Consider the following 14451-nt stretch of genomic DNA (forward strand, 5'->3'; position numbering starts at 1 on the left):
ACGGTCAAGATGTCAATGTGAATTCACTGTCATGCTCCTCAAACCACTGTAGCATGTTTCTGGTCTTGTGATGTGGCAGTTATCCTGCTAGAAGATTCCATCACCATCTTGGGAGACATAACGCATGAAGGGAAGCAGATGGACTGCAATAATTTTCATGTAGTCCACTGCTGTCAAGGTGTCTTCAATTACTATCATTGGTCACAAAGAAGCCCAGGTGAACATCCCTCACACCATAACACAGCCTTCACCAGCCTGAAAATGTGGCAAAGTGCATGTTTCAAGCAGCTCTTTGTCTGGATGATGGCATATCTAGACACAACCACTTGACCCCATGTAACAACAAACAAGAGTCACCCAACAATTAACACATTTCCATTGATCCATGGACCAAATTTGATGATCCCATGTTCACTGCAATTTTAAAGGCTGATGTTATTGGATCAACATGGGAACATTTACACATCATCTGCTGCAGAGTCCCATGTTCACCAATTTGCACTGAATGGTTTGCTCAAAACCACTTATGCCTCCTCTAGAATTCTATACCATAATTAGATCTGTCACTGATCACCATCTACCCAGTTTTACAGGGCACACAAGCCTTTGACCTCCATGTTCTCTGATGAGGTCTTGACATCCAACACTTTGTCAAGAACTTGTGGTTTCACCATCCTGTAACCACTTTCCATAGATGTTCACAATAGTAACGCCTGAACTGCTGACCAGCTCTGCTACTTCCAAAACAGTCATTCCAAGTTGCCAGACCAAAAAAAAATACCAACTCTCAAAGTTGCTTATTTCAGTGGATTAATCTATTTGCAGCTATTACATTCCCAGAATTACTCCCCATTCATCTCTGCTGTGTGTTATGTACTTCCCTTATCATGTAACATGCCCAAACTGTCACCAGGTGTCATTCAGTCTTGAGGTAGGCAATGGTCATAACAATTTGGCTTATCCATGCTCATTACAACATGCAGCTTGATTGACTGAAAAGATTGTTCTCCACTCCTCTAGTAGAAAAGTGCTGTTACTTTTTTGAAGAATTCATGGATGAAAATTTCACAGTTTGAAATTGTAGACCATGTGGAGCTGTATCACAATAAGGTTTGTAAAATTTTTGTATAGCTCTGATAAAAATATATCAGTGTCTATCATGAGATGTCTCCTGTACAAGTCAAAGAATTTGAAAATTTTATACAATGAAATGAACAAATTACATTTCCTTGTGTCCAGGCACCACTTATGGAGTGTTGCACACATAATTTTTACATTAGTGTTAGCTGTTCTGCTAAGAAAATAAGGAAAAAAAGACATACCTGCTTTTCCATGTGTGGCATTCACAATTACTGTGCAATTACAGCCATCAATATCTGATGTAAATATCTGGTTTTGCCAACCATCCACCCAAAAGATTTTTGGATTTATGAAGTCTGCTGGATCAACTGTCATTGCTTTCCCCAAAATAGGATTACCAGAACAGTTACAGTAATCACTCCGAAAATTCTGCCTCCTGCAAGTAAAATGAATAAACAACTCATGTTGTAGCAATAAATGAAGGATGCATAGCAAATTTAATGATAGTTATTTTGAGAGCTTGAATAGGTCCAGATTACAATATGAGAATTTCATATATTATAGTTCTTCTAACCTCCTTCTCTTTTTATTCACTGAAAAGAATGGTTCAACATGGGTTCCATCTACTCGACTTCTCATGAGACTGCTGATAGAACTCCTGTTAATCTCAATCCAGTAGAGTGAACTGCCAACAGAAGAAAGTGTAATAAGTACTGTGCACAATGTCTATTAAGTTGTATTAATAATAAGTAAGAAATAACTACACCAAACTATCAGTACCTTCTGGTTAAATAAGTAAGTTTCTTAGCCACTGCAATTAGTGAGAATACCTTTTAGTCTCTCTTTCAAAACATCTTAAACGTATTTGGCTTTATCTGTGGTTCTACTCAACTTTGTAGATGCAAAACTGTAGATGTAGCCAAGTGAAAAGTATTCATCTCTTATTAACATAAGGCTATATCATTCTACAGAATTTAGATATCCATTATCAAATTTATGAATTATTTATTAATGAAGACATGCCCACAATGTTGTGGATTTAGCATTCTCAGTTATTATCCAGATCATCATGTAATTTACTCTAAAAAAGCTATTTTTCTGTAAATTACATGAATACATTCTTGTAAGCAGGGAAAATGATATGGGATAGTTTGTTGAGCTGTCTACATAACCACCATTACTGCATAAGAAACATAGAACTGCAGATTCAGAACTCATATGATGTATTGATGACTACTTTTCTCTATTTTACTCTGTTCAGTAAAACTGATTTTGTGGAGACAATATATGATTGATTGCTCACTTCCATCTGAATAAAATAAACAGTACAAACTGAGATTAAGGGCATGCTATGACAAAAGATATAGTTTCACAGCACTTTTGAACATTTAGAGAAAGGTTTTACTGTTTACATTGATCACTAATATAGTCACCATTTATATTCAATTGTCTGTGTGGGCCGAAGACTACAGCAGCAGCCGTGTAAGATATGAATTTTTCAGAAAGAACAGGAAGTAAGTAACACATGTCATCCCATGCTAAGACCATTGCACAACACAAGAGGTACTGAATTCATGAGATGTAACAACATTTTGCAAGTATATACATATAGTGAGACATTTGATAAAACTCTCTTGAACAAATCTTGGTAAGATATTTTATATATTGAACATTGCCCATCTATGTCCTCCATTTAATGTCTGAGTATGATTACTGTGATAAGATAGCCACACGATTGACATTATATCAAATTCTTGATTATATATGCCACAGTTCCTGTACAGGAAATTGTAGAATCTGTCCATGTCAGTCTAACAAGAATGTGCAACTGATTGGTGGAGTGAAAAGAGGAAGTATGACATAAGAACGACCAGTCGCTCTTATTGAAGGATTGTCTGAAAATGAGACACATTTAAAGCAAAGTTATGACATCAAAGTAATGATATCATATTTACAGACATAAGTATGACTGATACATCAGAGAGATAGAGAAATGGTAACAACAGAACCGCAGGTAAAGCATGAGTCTTCTGGAATTGAGAATAGATTCTTACTTCCCAGTGAAAATAAATGTGGAGCATTAAAGGATGCTTCCTCATGGAGGGATTGGATGCCAACCTATTATGATTGTTACAAAGTGGATTTATGTATAAGGTCTGTGCATAATGGTTTTAACATCTTGACTTTTTGGAATGATCAGGAGACATTACTACCACATCAACATAGGTGACAGCGAAGAGCAGTACAAATTTTTCACCACTTCTGAGATATAATCACATAAGCCTTATTTCCAAGGCCATAAGTTCCCAGAAATTAATAGAGTGCAATGTCAAATACTAAGTATTTCACAAATTATTTTCTGAAACCCAATTGCATACACAAATTCAGTTGATAGTCTGTTCATTTGGAAGTGATGCATTAAGTTATCAAATCCAAGTCATGGAGCTCTTCAGTATTGCTTCATATTATATTTGACAGAGTAATGATATTTCCTTGTAACAAAACCACCTATCCTGCAACTGCTTACAGAATCCCAATGCTCACCTACTATGTATGAGACAGCATACACACATACAAATAGGCCTACCACTCTGATGAAATGAAGCTGTCATCAGTACCAACTGCCTGCCTAAAGATTATCCTAGACACACATTCGGGAGGATGACAGTTCAGACCCGAGTCAGGCCATCCTGATTTAGGTTTTCTTTGACTTTCCTAAATCATTTAAGGCAAATGCCAGGATGGTTCCACAAAAAGGGCACAGATGCTTTCCTTCTCCATTCTTCCCAAATCCAAGTTTGTGCTCCATCTCCAATGACCTCATTGTCAACAGAACATTTAACACTAATCTCCTCCTCCTAAATACTGGCAACCTTATACCATTTATGTTAGCACATGCAAGAGACAGGCAGGGTGTCTGTATCAAAACAGAAACACATTATGAAACATTAGTTGGACTGTTCATATTGCCCACTAATTTCAGTAAACTATGAAAATATATCATGTTAGAAAGATACAGATAAGTGCACCAGGTGCTCATCAATCAATACCACTTCCTCTTACATGAAGAAGACAAGAAAATTCATCTGTGAAAGTGCCCTGTTCACTGAGAAGTGAAAACGTATAAGACATGCAATGAACTACTTGAAAATAAGATGTTAGAGTGTGGGATGTGATTGTATACAATGCAAATTAAGTTCTTGTATTTGTTTCAGGAGACTTAAAATGCATGCATGTACAATGAAGGGATCAAGTAGCCAGACTTCCTATACTTCCTGGCCTTGTTCCCTGCTACAGAATTTCAGTAGGATGACACACACACACACACACACACACACACACACACACACACACAAAATAGCTACTGTATCAAGGGATTGGCTGTAGCCTTTAGACACTATCCCACTGCCTGCAGAAATACCTGGTTTCTCCTCACAGAAATTTTACAGAATAAAATTATGTATATGCCTTATCCAGCACACCTCTGTCCCACAATGTTCCATAACTGTAAACTGTGAGTCAAGCTGCAGTTCCTGAATGTTATCAAGTAAATGTATGAATTCATAGCACAGCACTATGCAAACTACACTGAGGTGGGATAGCAATATGCACATATACATATGGCAGTAGTATTGTGTACACAAGGTATAAAAGGGCAGTGCATTGGTGGAACTGATATTTTTACTTAGGTGATTCATGTGAAAAGATGTCCAATGTGATTATGGCCACACGGTGAAAATTAATAGAATTTGAATGTGGAATGTTAGTTTGTGCTAGATGCATGGGACATTCCATTTTGGAAATCATAAGGGAATTCAATGTTCCAAGACCTACGGTGTCAAGAGTGAGCCAAGAATAGCAAATTTCAGGTATTACCTCTCACCATGGACAATGCAGTGGATATCAGCCAGCACTTAATCACGGAAAGCAGCAGCATTTTCTTAGAGTTGTTAGTGCTAACAAAAAAGCAACACTGTATGAAATTACTGGGGAAATCAGTGTGGGACAACAAAAAACATATCAGTTATGACAGTGTGGTGAAATTTAATTTCATTGGACTATGGCAGCAGACGACCATCACGAGTGCCTTTGCTGACAGCATGAAATCTACTGCAGTGATTGTCCTGGGCATGTGACCATATCAGTTGGACCCTAAATGACTGGAAAACCATGACCTGGTCATATGACACTACAAAACCATGGATACAAGTTGTCAACAAGGCACTGTGAAAGCTGGTAGGGGCTCTGTAATTTTGTGGGCTGTGCTTACATGGAATGAACTGGGTCCTCTGGTCAAACTGAACTGGTCATTGGCTGTAAATGGATATGTTCAGCTAGTTGAAGACCACTTCCAGCCATTTATGGGCTTGATGTTCCCAAAAAATGATGGAATTTCCATGGATGACAGTGTGCCATGTCAGAACATTCTGGAAAATTCAAGTGAATGGTCTGGCCACACCACATCACCCGACATGAATCCTTTCAAACATTTATGGGACACATCTGAGAGATCAGTTTGTGAACAAAATCCAGCACTGGTAACACTTTTGCAATTATGGATAGCTACAGAGGTAACTTGGGTCAATATTTCTGCAGGGCACTTCCAACGACTTCTTGAGTCCATGCTATGTTGAGATGCTGCACTACATTGGGCAAAAGGAGGTCCAGCATGATATTAGGAGGTGTCCCATGACTTTTGTCAACACAGTGTATCTCTGAAAGAGGAAAATGTCCTTCTGGGGACAACTGTACATCTGTTACAGACAATATTTACCTCAACTACACAGCTAGTCCTATTTTGAATTACTTTCTTTTATTTATTTAGTTCATTTTCAGTTTACAGTTACCTTTTTGATGGTAGAACATCAATCTTCAGCACAATTCTCTGCCTTCTTACAACTCTTCTTGGTTGGACAATACCTTTCTCAACCTGATTCAGGTCTAAGCTATATATTGAAGATCCAATATTCTTATCGTCTATCTCTGACCAGTAGAGATGTCGTGAAACCCAGTCAATGGTAATACTTGTACCAGTTCCATTTAGCATCAGAAGCTGAAAATTATGTACAAAACAGATTTTTAAAGGAAAATATTTTTCATTCAGTCACATAGAACTTTAGCAGAGTTTTCCTTAATTACTAAACACAAACAGTAAACCACAAGCTCCTCAGAATTCACTTCAAATTAGGGAATTCCAGTAGATGCACAAGTACAGAAACCACCTTTTTCAAGTAACAGAAAATAAACACACACTTAACTCTTAGAGATACAGGGTATGTCTGTAAAGTTAAGAGCTGCAACATATCTTCAACACTCTTCCATTTCCTACCTCTCTGAACAACTATGTTTTTAATGAGACTGTCTAGTTTTTAATTCCATTTACAGCAATGTATCATTGTATCATGTGGTTAGTATGTAGCCTAATATTTTTGACTTATTTTAATTTGTATTGTGCAATTCAAATAAGGAATTTAACATGAATAGTTTCCCTAAAAAGGAAGTCACATTCTACAGAAGAAAGCAGCTTTTACAATAACAAACAGAATATAATTCATCCATTAATGAAGAATGTTATATTAACTTACAAAAGTGAAATAATTGAGACTGAGTTAAATAAATTACAATTTTTAATAATGTTCTACAAATTTGGCATCTGGTCTGAGCTGCAGGAGATGGCAATCACATGTGCGTGAGGTGTGTTTGCTTGTGTGAATGAATGGTGTGTGTTTCTCTTCACTTTTATGATGAAGGCTGTGGCCAAAAGTTTGTGCGTACGTGTCTTTTGACTGTATCTGTCTGCGACTTAATGTGTTGGCCTTACAATAAGCAACAATCTATCACTTCTTGCATTGTTGATATTCCAACCTGGATTTTCCATAGTTTGATTCTGGAAAATTTCCTTTATTACAGAGAAAGTAAATGACAGAAAAGGAGAAATTGTCAGCAGACCTAAATTCATCATTTTTAAGATTATGAGAATGTCAATGAAACTTAAACATTGTTATACTAACATGAAAAAATATTGAATAGATAACTATACTAAAAAAAGTACTGCTGTGAAGAAGACAGCACTGCATGATCATTATAAACATTTAAGGAACATAGCTCATCTTTCAAGCATAGAAAGCAATTTACAGGTTTGAATACTGCCAGTATTACATAACCCTTTTGAAAAAAGATAAATGGCAACACCTGACACTGAAAATGTCTCATTGTGTACCTTTCACTCACTGCAATCAGAAGCCTATTTCTTGAAATAATATTTTTGTACAGTATGAATGGGTATCAGGTATTAGATACAGCATTATTTTAAGGAATTAACTACTGGATGACTGCAAGCAAGTCACCTCCACAACAATTCCAAGGCTTCTGACACATTTCTCAAAGGTAGTGCAACATCTTTCAAAAGCAACAAATCCTATGCAGCACCACTATATGGCTTTACTGCCCAATTAAACCTATTGTTTATTGTAACTCAACTGCCAATCAAGCTTGTAACCCTTATATCAGTTTGAGCTTTCCAAGAAATATGGTCTCTGGATCAGATATCCAATTATGTTTCCCCCAGGTTCTCCAGTGCACACAATGGTATCTTTACATTCAAGACAGTGCTATCAAATTTGGATGGTGAATAAATCCAGTACAATGCAGTTCACTGATGCATCGAGACTCAGTTTTCCAAGGATTTATCTTGTATATTCATTTGAGAACCTGGAACATGATTTAATTTCAGGAACATTGTGGAAACAAATCAATTTAATGGTGGTAATATCTCTGGAGGTACTTTTACTGGCTATACTTAAAGGCATGTAGTACTCCAAGATATGCTGCAGGATAAAAAGTTTTTGGTTAACTGGCCCCTTCAATTTTGGGTAAAATACTACGTTTCTAATGAGTGCCCCCTTCATTACTGCTGAAAACTATACTCCTCTTGAGAATGACAGAGGCAGTCAGTGAAAGTTTGGGATTGTAATTGAATTTAACACTGCAAGTCAACAGAGAATTTCTTATGCAAGGACTACATCAGGAAGGAATTTGTAGCCATATAGGATGTATTATTATCCTTATTTATTCAGCTGAGACTTTGCCTGCATGGGCAATAATGCATGTGCATATTGGCAATGTTTTCAGACACAAATTTATGTCAGTTAGAGGTTTTGTGCCAATGAAGGATTCACATATATTATTAATACATATATTATTAATTTTTCTATTAAAAATAAAGTCTTATTTTCATTTTTTCCTCTGTTTTATACACCAGATAACCTTTGATTACTGTTTGGCATGATTTGTCCAGTTTTCACACTCAAATTTAATAATGCACTTGTTCCTTTGAGATAAAAGAATGCTAAACATTCTAAAGCTTTCATACGCAGGTTTCTCCTTCTGCAGGAATATGTTTGTAGTGGGAGATAAGATGAGTCATTCACAACCTTGATGTGCGAAAAGAAAATACTTACAATGGAGTGTTCTACATCTTTGAACATTGTCCAGGAAGAATTAATACTTGCTTTGAAGTTAAAATGTGATTCAAATCAGTTAATGCCACAGGTTATCGGTTACCAATAACTGCTGAAATGACATTCAAAAAGCAGAATTAAATATATTTATGACATTTTGTTGGGTTTAAAGAACAGTTTTGCTTCATCTCTACTCATCCTCTATTGTCTCCATTGTGTCAGTAATGACATGTATGTATACTACATTTTTGTACATGAGTACGATATTTACTGTACACCCAAATACATAAAACAAAGACAATATTTAGAGGTGTGACTTATTTGCTTCCCACACAGACACATGAAATACTGATAGTATTGCAGGTCATTATGAATTGATGAGTAACCAGCACATATTCCAAGGTCTCTTAAGGTGTCAACTGTGCTGACAACAAAATATTCAATTCCTACCCACAGGGCTCAAAAGCTTAGCAAAACAGAAATCCCTCTTTTCTAAATTGTTCTTTCTAACCTGTTGACAAGTTTCTAAATATTAGTTTAATAGGTAATTTAACATCAGATGCAGCTCTTATTTTTAGACTGTTGCCATAAACACTGTGTATATATGACTGTTACCATTTAAGGATAATATTGGTTTGTACACATCATGTATTAATGTTATTTCTCAAAAATTGTCTTTCTTTTCCAGCTGGTTAATGTTTAACAAGTATCTGTTTTATTACTCTACATAATTTTTTATGTAAAACAGAATTTCTGTAGAAGTCAACTGCAGGTATAATTATGAATGCTGGTGTGTAAATAAATACATATCACTTTGGTATATTTCTCATCCTGAACAAATAATCACTACACGGATCCATGAGACACATATTCAATAAATAAACAAAATAAATACAGTATATTATTATGTAAAGTACCTCCTCCTTTCATCCTAGCCCCAAATTCAATTTTCACAGCAGATGTAACATTAAAACAAAAACCTTGTCACACTGATGAACATCACTGCAGCACTATATATGTCATTATAAATCATTCAGTAAGTGAAATAAAAGCAACAGAAAAACATAAATAACAATAGAATAAATCTACACAAAAAGAATAACATTAAACATAAATAACTGTAGTTTACAAAGGTGTCACCATTTTGATACATTTCTCATCCTGGGCAAATAATCAGTATATGGGTTCATTCAACACATAGCGAATAAATAAACATAAAGTAGCTCCTTACTTCATTCAAGCCTTTGCCACATTGGAGCATCCTGATTAGGCATACCTCATTTTGGAAGTTCCCAGTTTTTTTTATATCTTATGATGGCAGTAACCAAAATGGCATAGTAAATAAAGAAATTAATTACATCATCTAGACAGTTTTATTCACAAAATATTCACAGTGACTGTGGCCTCATACAGGGAATTTATCTCCTATATTAATAAGTCATAGATGACCTACATCTACAACCATACTCCGCAAGCCACCTGATGGTGTGTGGCAGAGGGTACCTTGAGTACCTGTATCGGTTCTCCCTTCTAGTCCCGTCTTGTATTGTTCGTGGAAAGAAGGGTTGTCGGTATGCTTCTGTGTGGGCTCTAATCTCTCTGATTTTATCCTCATGATCTCTTCGCGAGATATACGTAGGAGGGAGCAATATACTGCTTGACTCTTCGGTGAAGGTATATTCTCGAAACTTCAACAAAAGCCCGTACCGAGCTACTGAGTGTCTCTCCTGCAGAGTCTTCCACTGCAGTTTATCTATCATCTCCATAACGCTTTCACAATTATTAAATGATCCTGAGCAATTGGAAAAAAACTCGATAATGGCCTTCCTCAAGGCTATTTTAATTCCACTCCTCTTTGGTTGTAACACTGCCGATATGACAGTAATAAGATTCAGAAAATTTGGCTACCCTACTGGTTGGGCTGCAACAACCAGAAGCAAAGCAACGGAAGCATGGAGAAAACACTAACAGATTACTTGAACATCCTAGGAAATTACTTCTGTTATATCTACAATCAATGTCTAAACTGCTTAGGAGTCTGTCCTTTGAACAAAATACAACAAACATTTCCACAAACTCCAAATAAGAAATAACATCATTAAAAAACTATATGAGGATCCTCCAATAGCACATAAGACATGATCAACCCTCAAATGGATGAGGAGCAATAGTGGCAGGTGTGCTGATGCATATAATACCTACATTGTAGTGTATCCGTGGAGCTGAGAAACAGATGATTTGTCATATCACACAACACTGCAACCTGAGGGCATACGGAGGACACGAAATGATTTTCTGTTGACACCAAATGCAGCTGATTATATTACCAACAAAGATGTCCAATTGTGAAGTATGTGACATCTTCATTATAATTATAATTATTATACTGTTTAAGACTTGTGGTCTAATGGCCTACATTTTTGCAATGTGAATGAAGCGATCTCTAAAGTTTGTGAACAATTATAAGCCATGAAGCTGTTCTTCAGATCTATAACACAGATATTCACTCCACACTTCTGGACCCTTCTGCTACTAATTTATTCTCAGTTTGATTGCAAGGGGTGTGAGATGTTACGTGGTTCAGATCTCTCTGTCTCTCTTTTTAATTTCCAGCTACAGATTTCAGTTCACTCTACACTGTAAGTTAAAGCAGAAATGCAAGTAGTTTATATTCACTGTTTTGTATGATTATATTTGTTATAACCTTTAATCACAATAATTGCGTGGATTTTCACACTCTCTCTTAGAAACAATAGCTGATCACATGATTACAACTCAGTCTCTCGTATTCGACTGCTGTGCCGTGACATGCGGCCGGTGCCGTTCGTAGCTAGGTGGCGCTCCCGCGCTCATCTGATTTGCGGAGCGCCTCTATCGCCGTTTGTGCGTACTGTCGTGGCGGCACTGTTAAATGTCGTGGCACTATCACAACACTTTTCCCCCCTTGAAAAAAATAAACACTCACTTCCTTGGAGACATGGACAGCGCAGAGACATCCATGGCCTCTTGTGAGGCCCCGAGGAGATCCCGCACAGAGACACGGGAGTATGGTCGAAAATGTCCAGGACGGAAGCTCGTGCGAGGAACGTGTCTCCTGGATGAGATGATGGGTGACAACTCCGGAGCAGCATCCATAGGTGTCATTGACCTGGGAGTGTGCTCCAGCGAGATGGGTCCCGGAGAAGGCGGCGTCGCGACTGGGGCCGGTTCCGGAGTACTTGGAAGCGGCAGCGACGGCGGCTGCATCAACACGGACGGTAGATCGGCAGCAGCGACAGGACTGGCGTCTCGAGCTGGTGGAGGCGAAGGATGGGGCGGTGGCACAGGCGTGGCCACCACTCGTGGGCGCATCTGGTCGTAATGGCGAACAACCGTGCCGTCGCCCGTACGGATTTCACAAAGTCGGCGGCCACGAAGAGCCTTGACCACCCCTGGAATCCATTTAGGGCGAGATCCATACCCTCGTGCCCACACGTCGGCGCCCACCGAGTATTTTCCCGCACTAGGGGACACAGTACAAGGCCTGACAGGGTGAAGCAGGTGCAGTAGAGTGCGCGGTTGGCGGCCATGCAAGAGTTCGGCAGGGCTGTGATCACCCAGAGGCGTGAAGCGATAAGAACTCAGAAATTGCAGCAGGGTGTCATCTGTGGAAAAATCACTAAGGAATTTTTTCATCTGGCATTTGAAAGTGCGGACAAGGCGCTCGACCTCCCCATTCGATTGCGGATGGAAGGGAGGTGCGGTAACATGATGAATCCCTTGTCCAGTACAAAAATCACGGAAGGCCTGCGAAGAGAACTGAGGGCCATTGTCCGTGACGATCGTGGAGGGAAGACCTTCTAGCGCAAAGATTTTGGACAAAGCCAGCGTCGTCGCCGCAGTGGTGGGCGACGGACATCTAACAACAAATGGAAACTTCGAGAAGGCGTCAATCAACAGTAGCCAATAAGTACCGAGGAAGGGGCCAGCAAAGTCGGCGTGCACCCGTTCCCATGGCTGAGCTGGATCAGGCCACGGAGAGGGCATTGTACGAGGTGCCGCCAGTTGTTGAGCACACTGGCCACATGCAGCAACCATATGGGCGATGTCCGAATCAATGCCGGGCCAATAAACGTGCCTGCGGGCCAGGGACTTAGTCCGAGAAATACCCCAATGGCCTCCGTGCAACAGTTTGAGAACATCTTTGCGAAGAGAGGCTGGCACCACGACCCGTGGAGATGCGCCAGCAGCGTGAGACACTTCAAAGGATTGAGCGATGCTTAGAACTTCCGACAACGACGGGTTTGGCAGTTGTAGGGCACGTTGCCGAACTTCTTTATCAGGAGCAAGCCGTAGAATAGCATCCCTAACCATTGAATCCGCATAAGACTCGTGATGAGTGTCCGTGACAAACTGACATTTCCTACTCAGGCCATGTAGTTCCGCCGCCCAAGCCTGGTAAGATTGATGGGGCTGTTTACGACACCGGTAGAACGCCACGCGGGTGGCAACGACGTGGGTGTTTGTTCGATAATAGGCAGACAATAAGTCACACATTTCTTGGAAGGACAGGGAGGCTGGTTCCCGCAGAGGGGCTAACTGAGATAGCAGCTGATAGACCCGAGGGGAAATCCAAGATAGAAATAACGACTTACACATAGGAGCGTCGACAACGCCGAAAGCCAAGAAGTGTTGCCGCAAACGCTTCTCATAATTCTCCCAGTCTTCAGCGGCCTCGTCGTAAGGAGGGAATGGAGGCGGAGAAGAGGAAGACAGACGATGAGTAAGCGACGTCGACAACGCCTGAATCGCTGCCGTCAGCTGTGTTTGTTGTTCAATGAGCGCTTGCATAAGCTGTTCCGTGTCTGCCCCGTCACGAACACGCAAATCCACAACGCGGTGAAAATATCCCGACCTCGTCGCCAAAAAGTGTTATAACCTTTAATCACAATAATTGCGTGGACTTTCACACTCTCTCTTAGAAACAATAGCTGATCACATGATTACAACTCAGTCTCTCGTATTCGACTGCTGTGCCGTGACATGCGGCCGGTGCCGTTCGTAGCTAGGTGGCGCTCCCGCGCTCATCTGATTTGCGGAGCGCCTCTATCGCCGTTTGTGCGTACTGTCGTGGCGGCACTGTTAAATGTCGTGGCACTATCACAACAATATTTAAATTAAGTATGTGGGTGATACTAATCGTAATTAAAAACTGATTTGCATGTAGACAGAGAGACATGGGCCTGTATTCAGCACTCCTATCTCTGGTGGCCCCCACCCACCCATCACCCAACTTGAAAGACTGATATTTATCAAAGTTTGTCTACTGTGTGGGGCTTGTTTCTTGTCTGTGTAATACTTAACTATGGACTGCAAACCTAAAATTGTGCTTATAAAAACTACAACTAGAAATATTTAGTAAAGTGTCACACAATAAATATAAATGCAAACATTATAATTGAGCTTTTAGTAAAATTAAATATAAACAAAAAAAACTTACATTATATTTAGAAACATACTAGGGGACAAAAAAATGGTTATTTAAATAAGAAGGGTTTTTCCTTGCACTATGACTGGCATATAAGTTTATGACTTTTTCATAGTCCAGTCTCACTCTCAAGTCTGATTCAGGAGCAAGGACCACCAGGATAACTTAGATGATCCCACTTTTGTGATGTCCTTAAATAATTATTTATACATGTAACAACATAAAATGACCTTCCTGTTGAGCAACAGGAAGCAGGACTACTCAAATATATTTGAAGAGCTATGTTCAAGAGTGGCCAGAGTGGCCAAGCGGTTCTAGGCGCTTCAGTCTGGAACCACGCGACTGCTACGGTTGCAGGTTCGAATCCTGCCTCTGGCATGGATATGTGTGATGTCCTTAGGTTTGTTAGGTTTAAGTAGTTCTAAGTTCTAGGGTACTGATGAC

General features: G+C 39.3%; 1 protein-coding gene across 3 annotated transcripts in view; it reads right to left on the reverse strand.

Moving 5' to 3' along the window:
* The window catches only part of LOC126297651 (proto-oncogene tyrosine-protein kinase ROS), a 514014-nt gene that overhangs the window by 101806 nt on the left and 397757 nt on the right, over positions 1-14451 (reverse strand). For all 3 annotated transcript variants that reach the window (XM_049988732.1, XM_049988734.1, XM_049988733.1), the window contains exons 21-23: positions 5928-6133; positions 1655-1765; positions 1323-1516 (exon numbers count right to left, since the gene is read on the reverse strand). In XM_049988732.1, the coding sequence (XP_049844689.1) occupies positions 1323-1516; positions 1655-1765; positions 5928-6133 (511 nt within the window). The remainder of the gene's footprint in view (positions 1-1322; positions 1517-1654; positions 1766-5927; positions 6134-14451) is intronic.

Source organism: Schistocerca gregaria, chromosome X, assembly GCF_023897955.1.
Source record: "Schistocerca gregaria isolate iqSchGreg1 chromosome X, iqSchGreg1.2, whole genome shotgun sequence".
Classification (NCBI taxonomy): domain Eukaryota; kingdom Metazoa; phylum Arthropoda; class Insecta; order Orthoptera; family Acrididae; genus Schistocerca; species Schistocerca gregaria.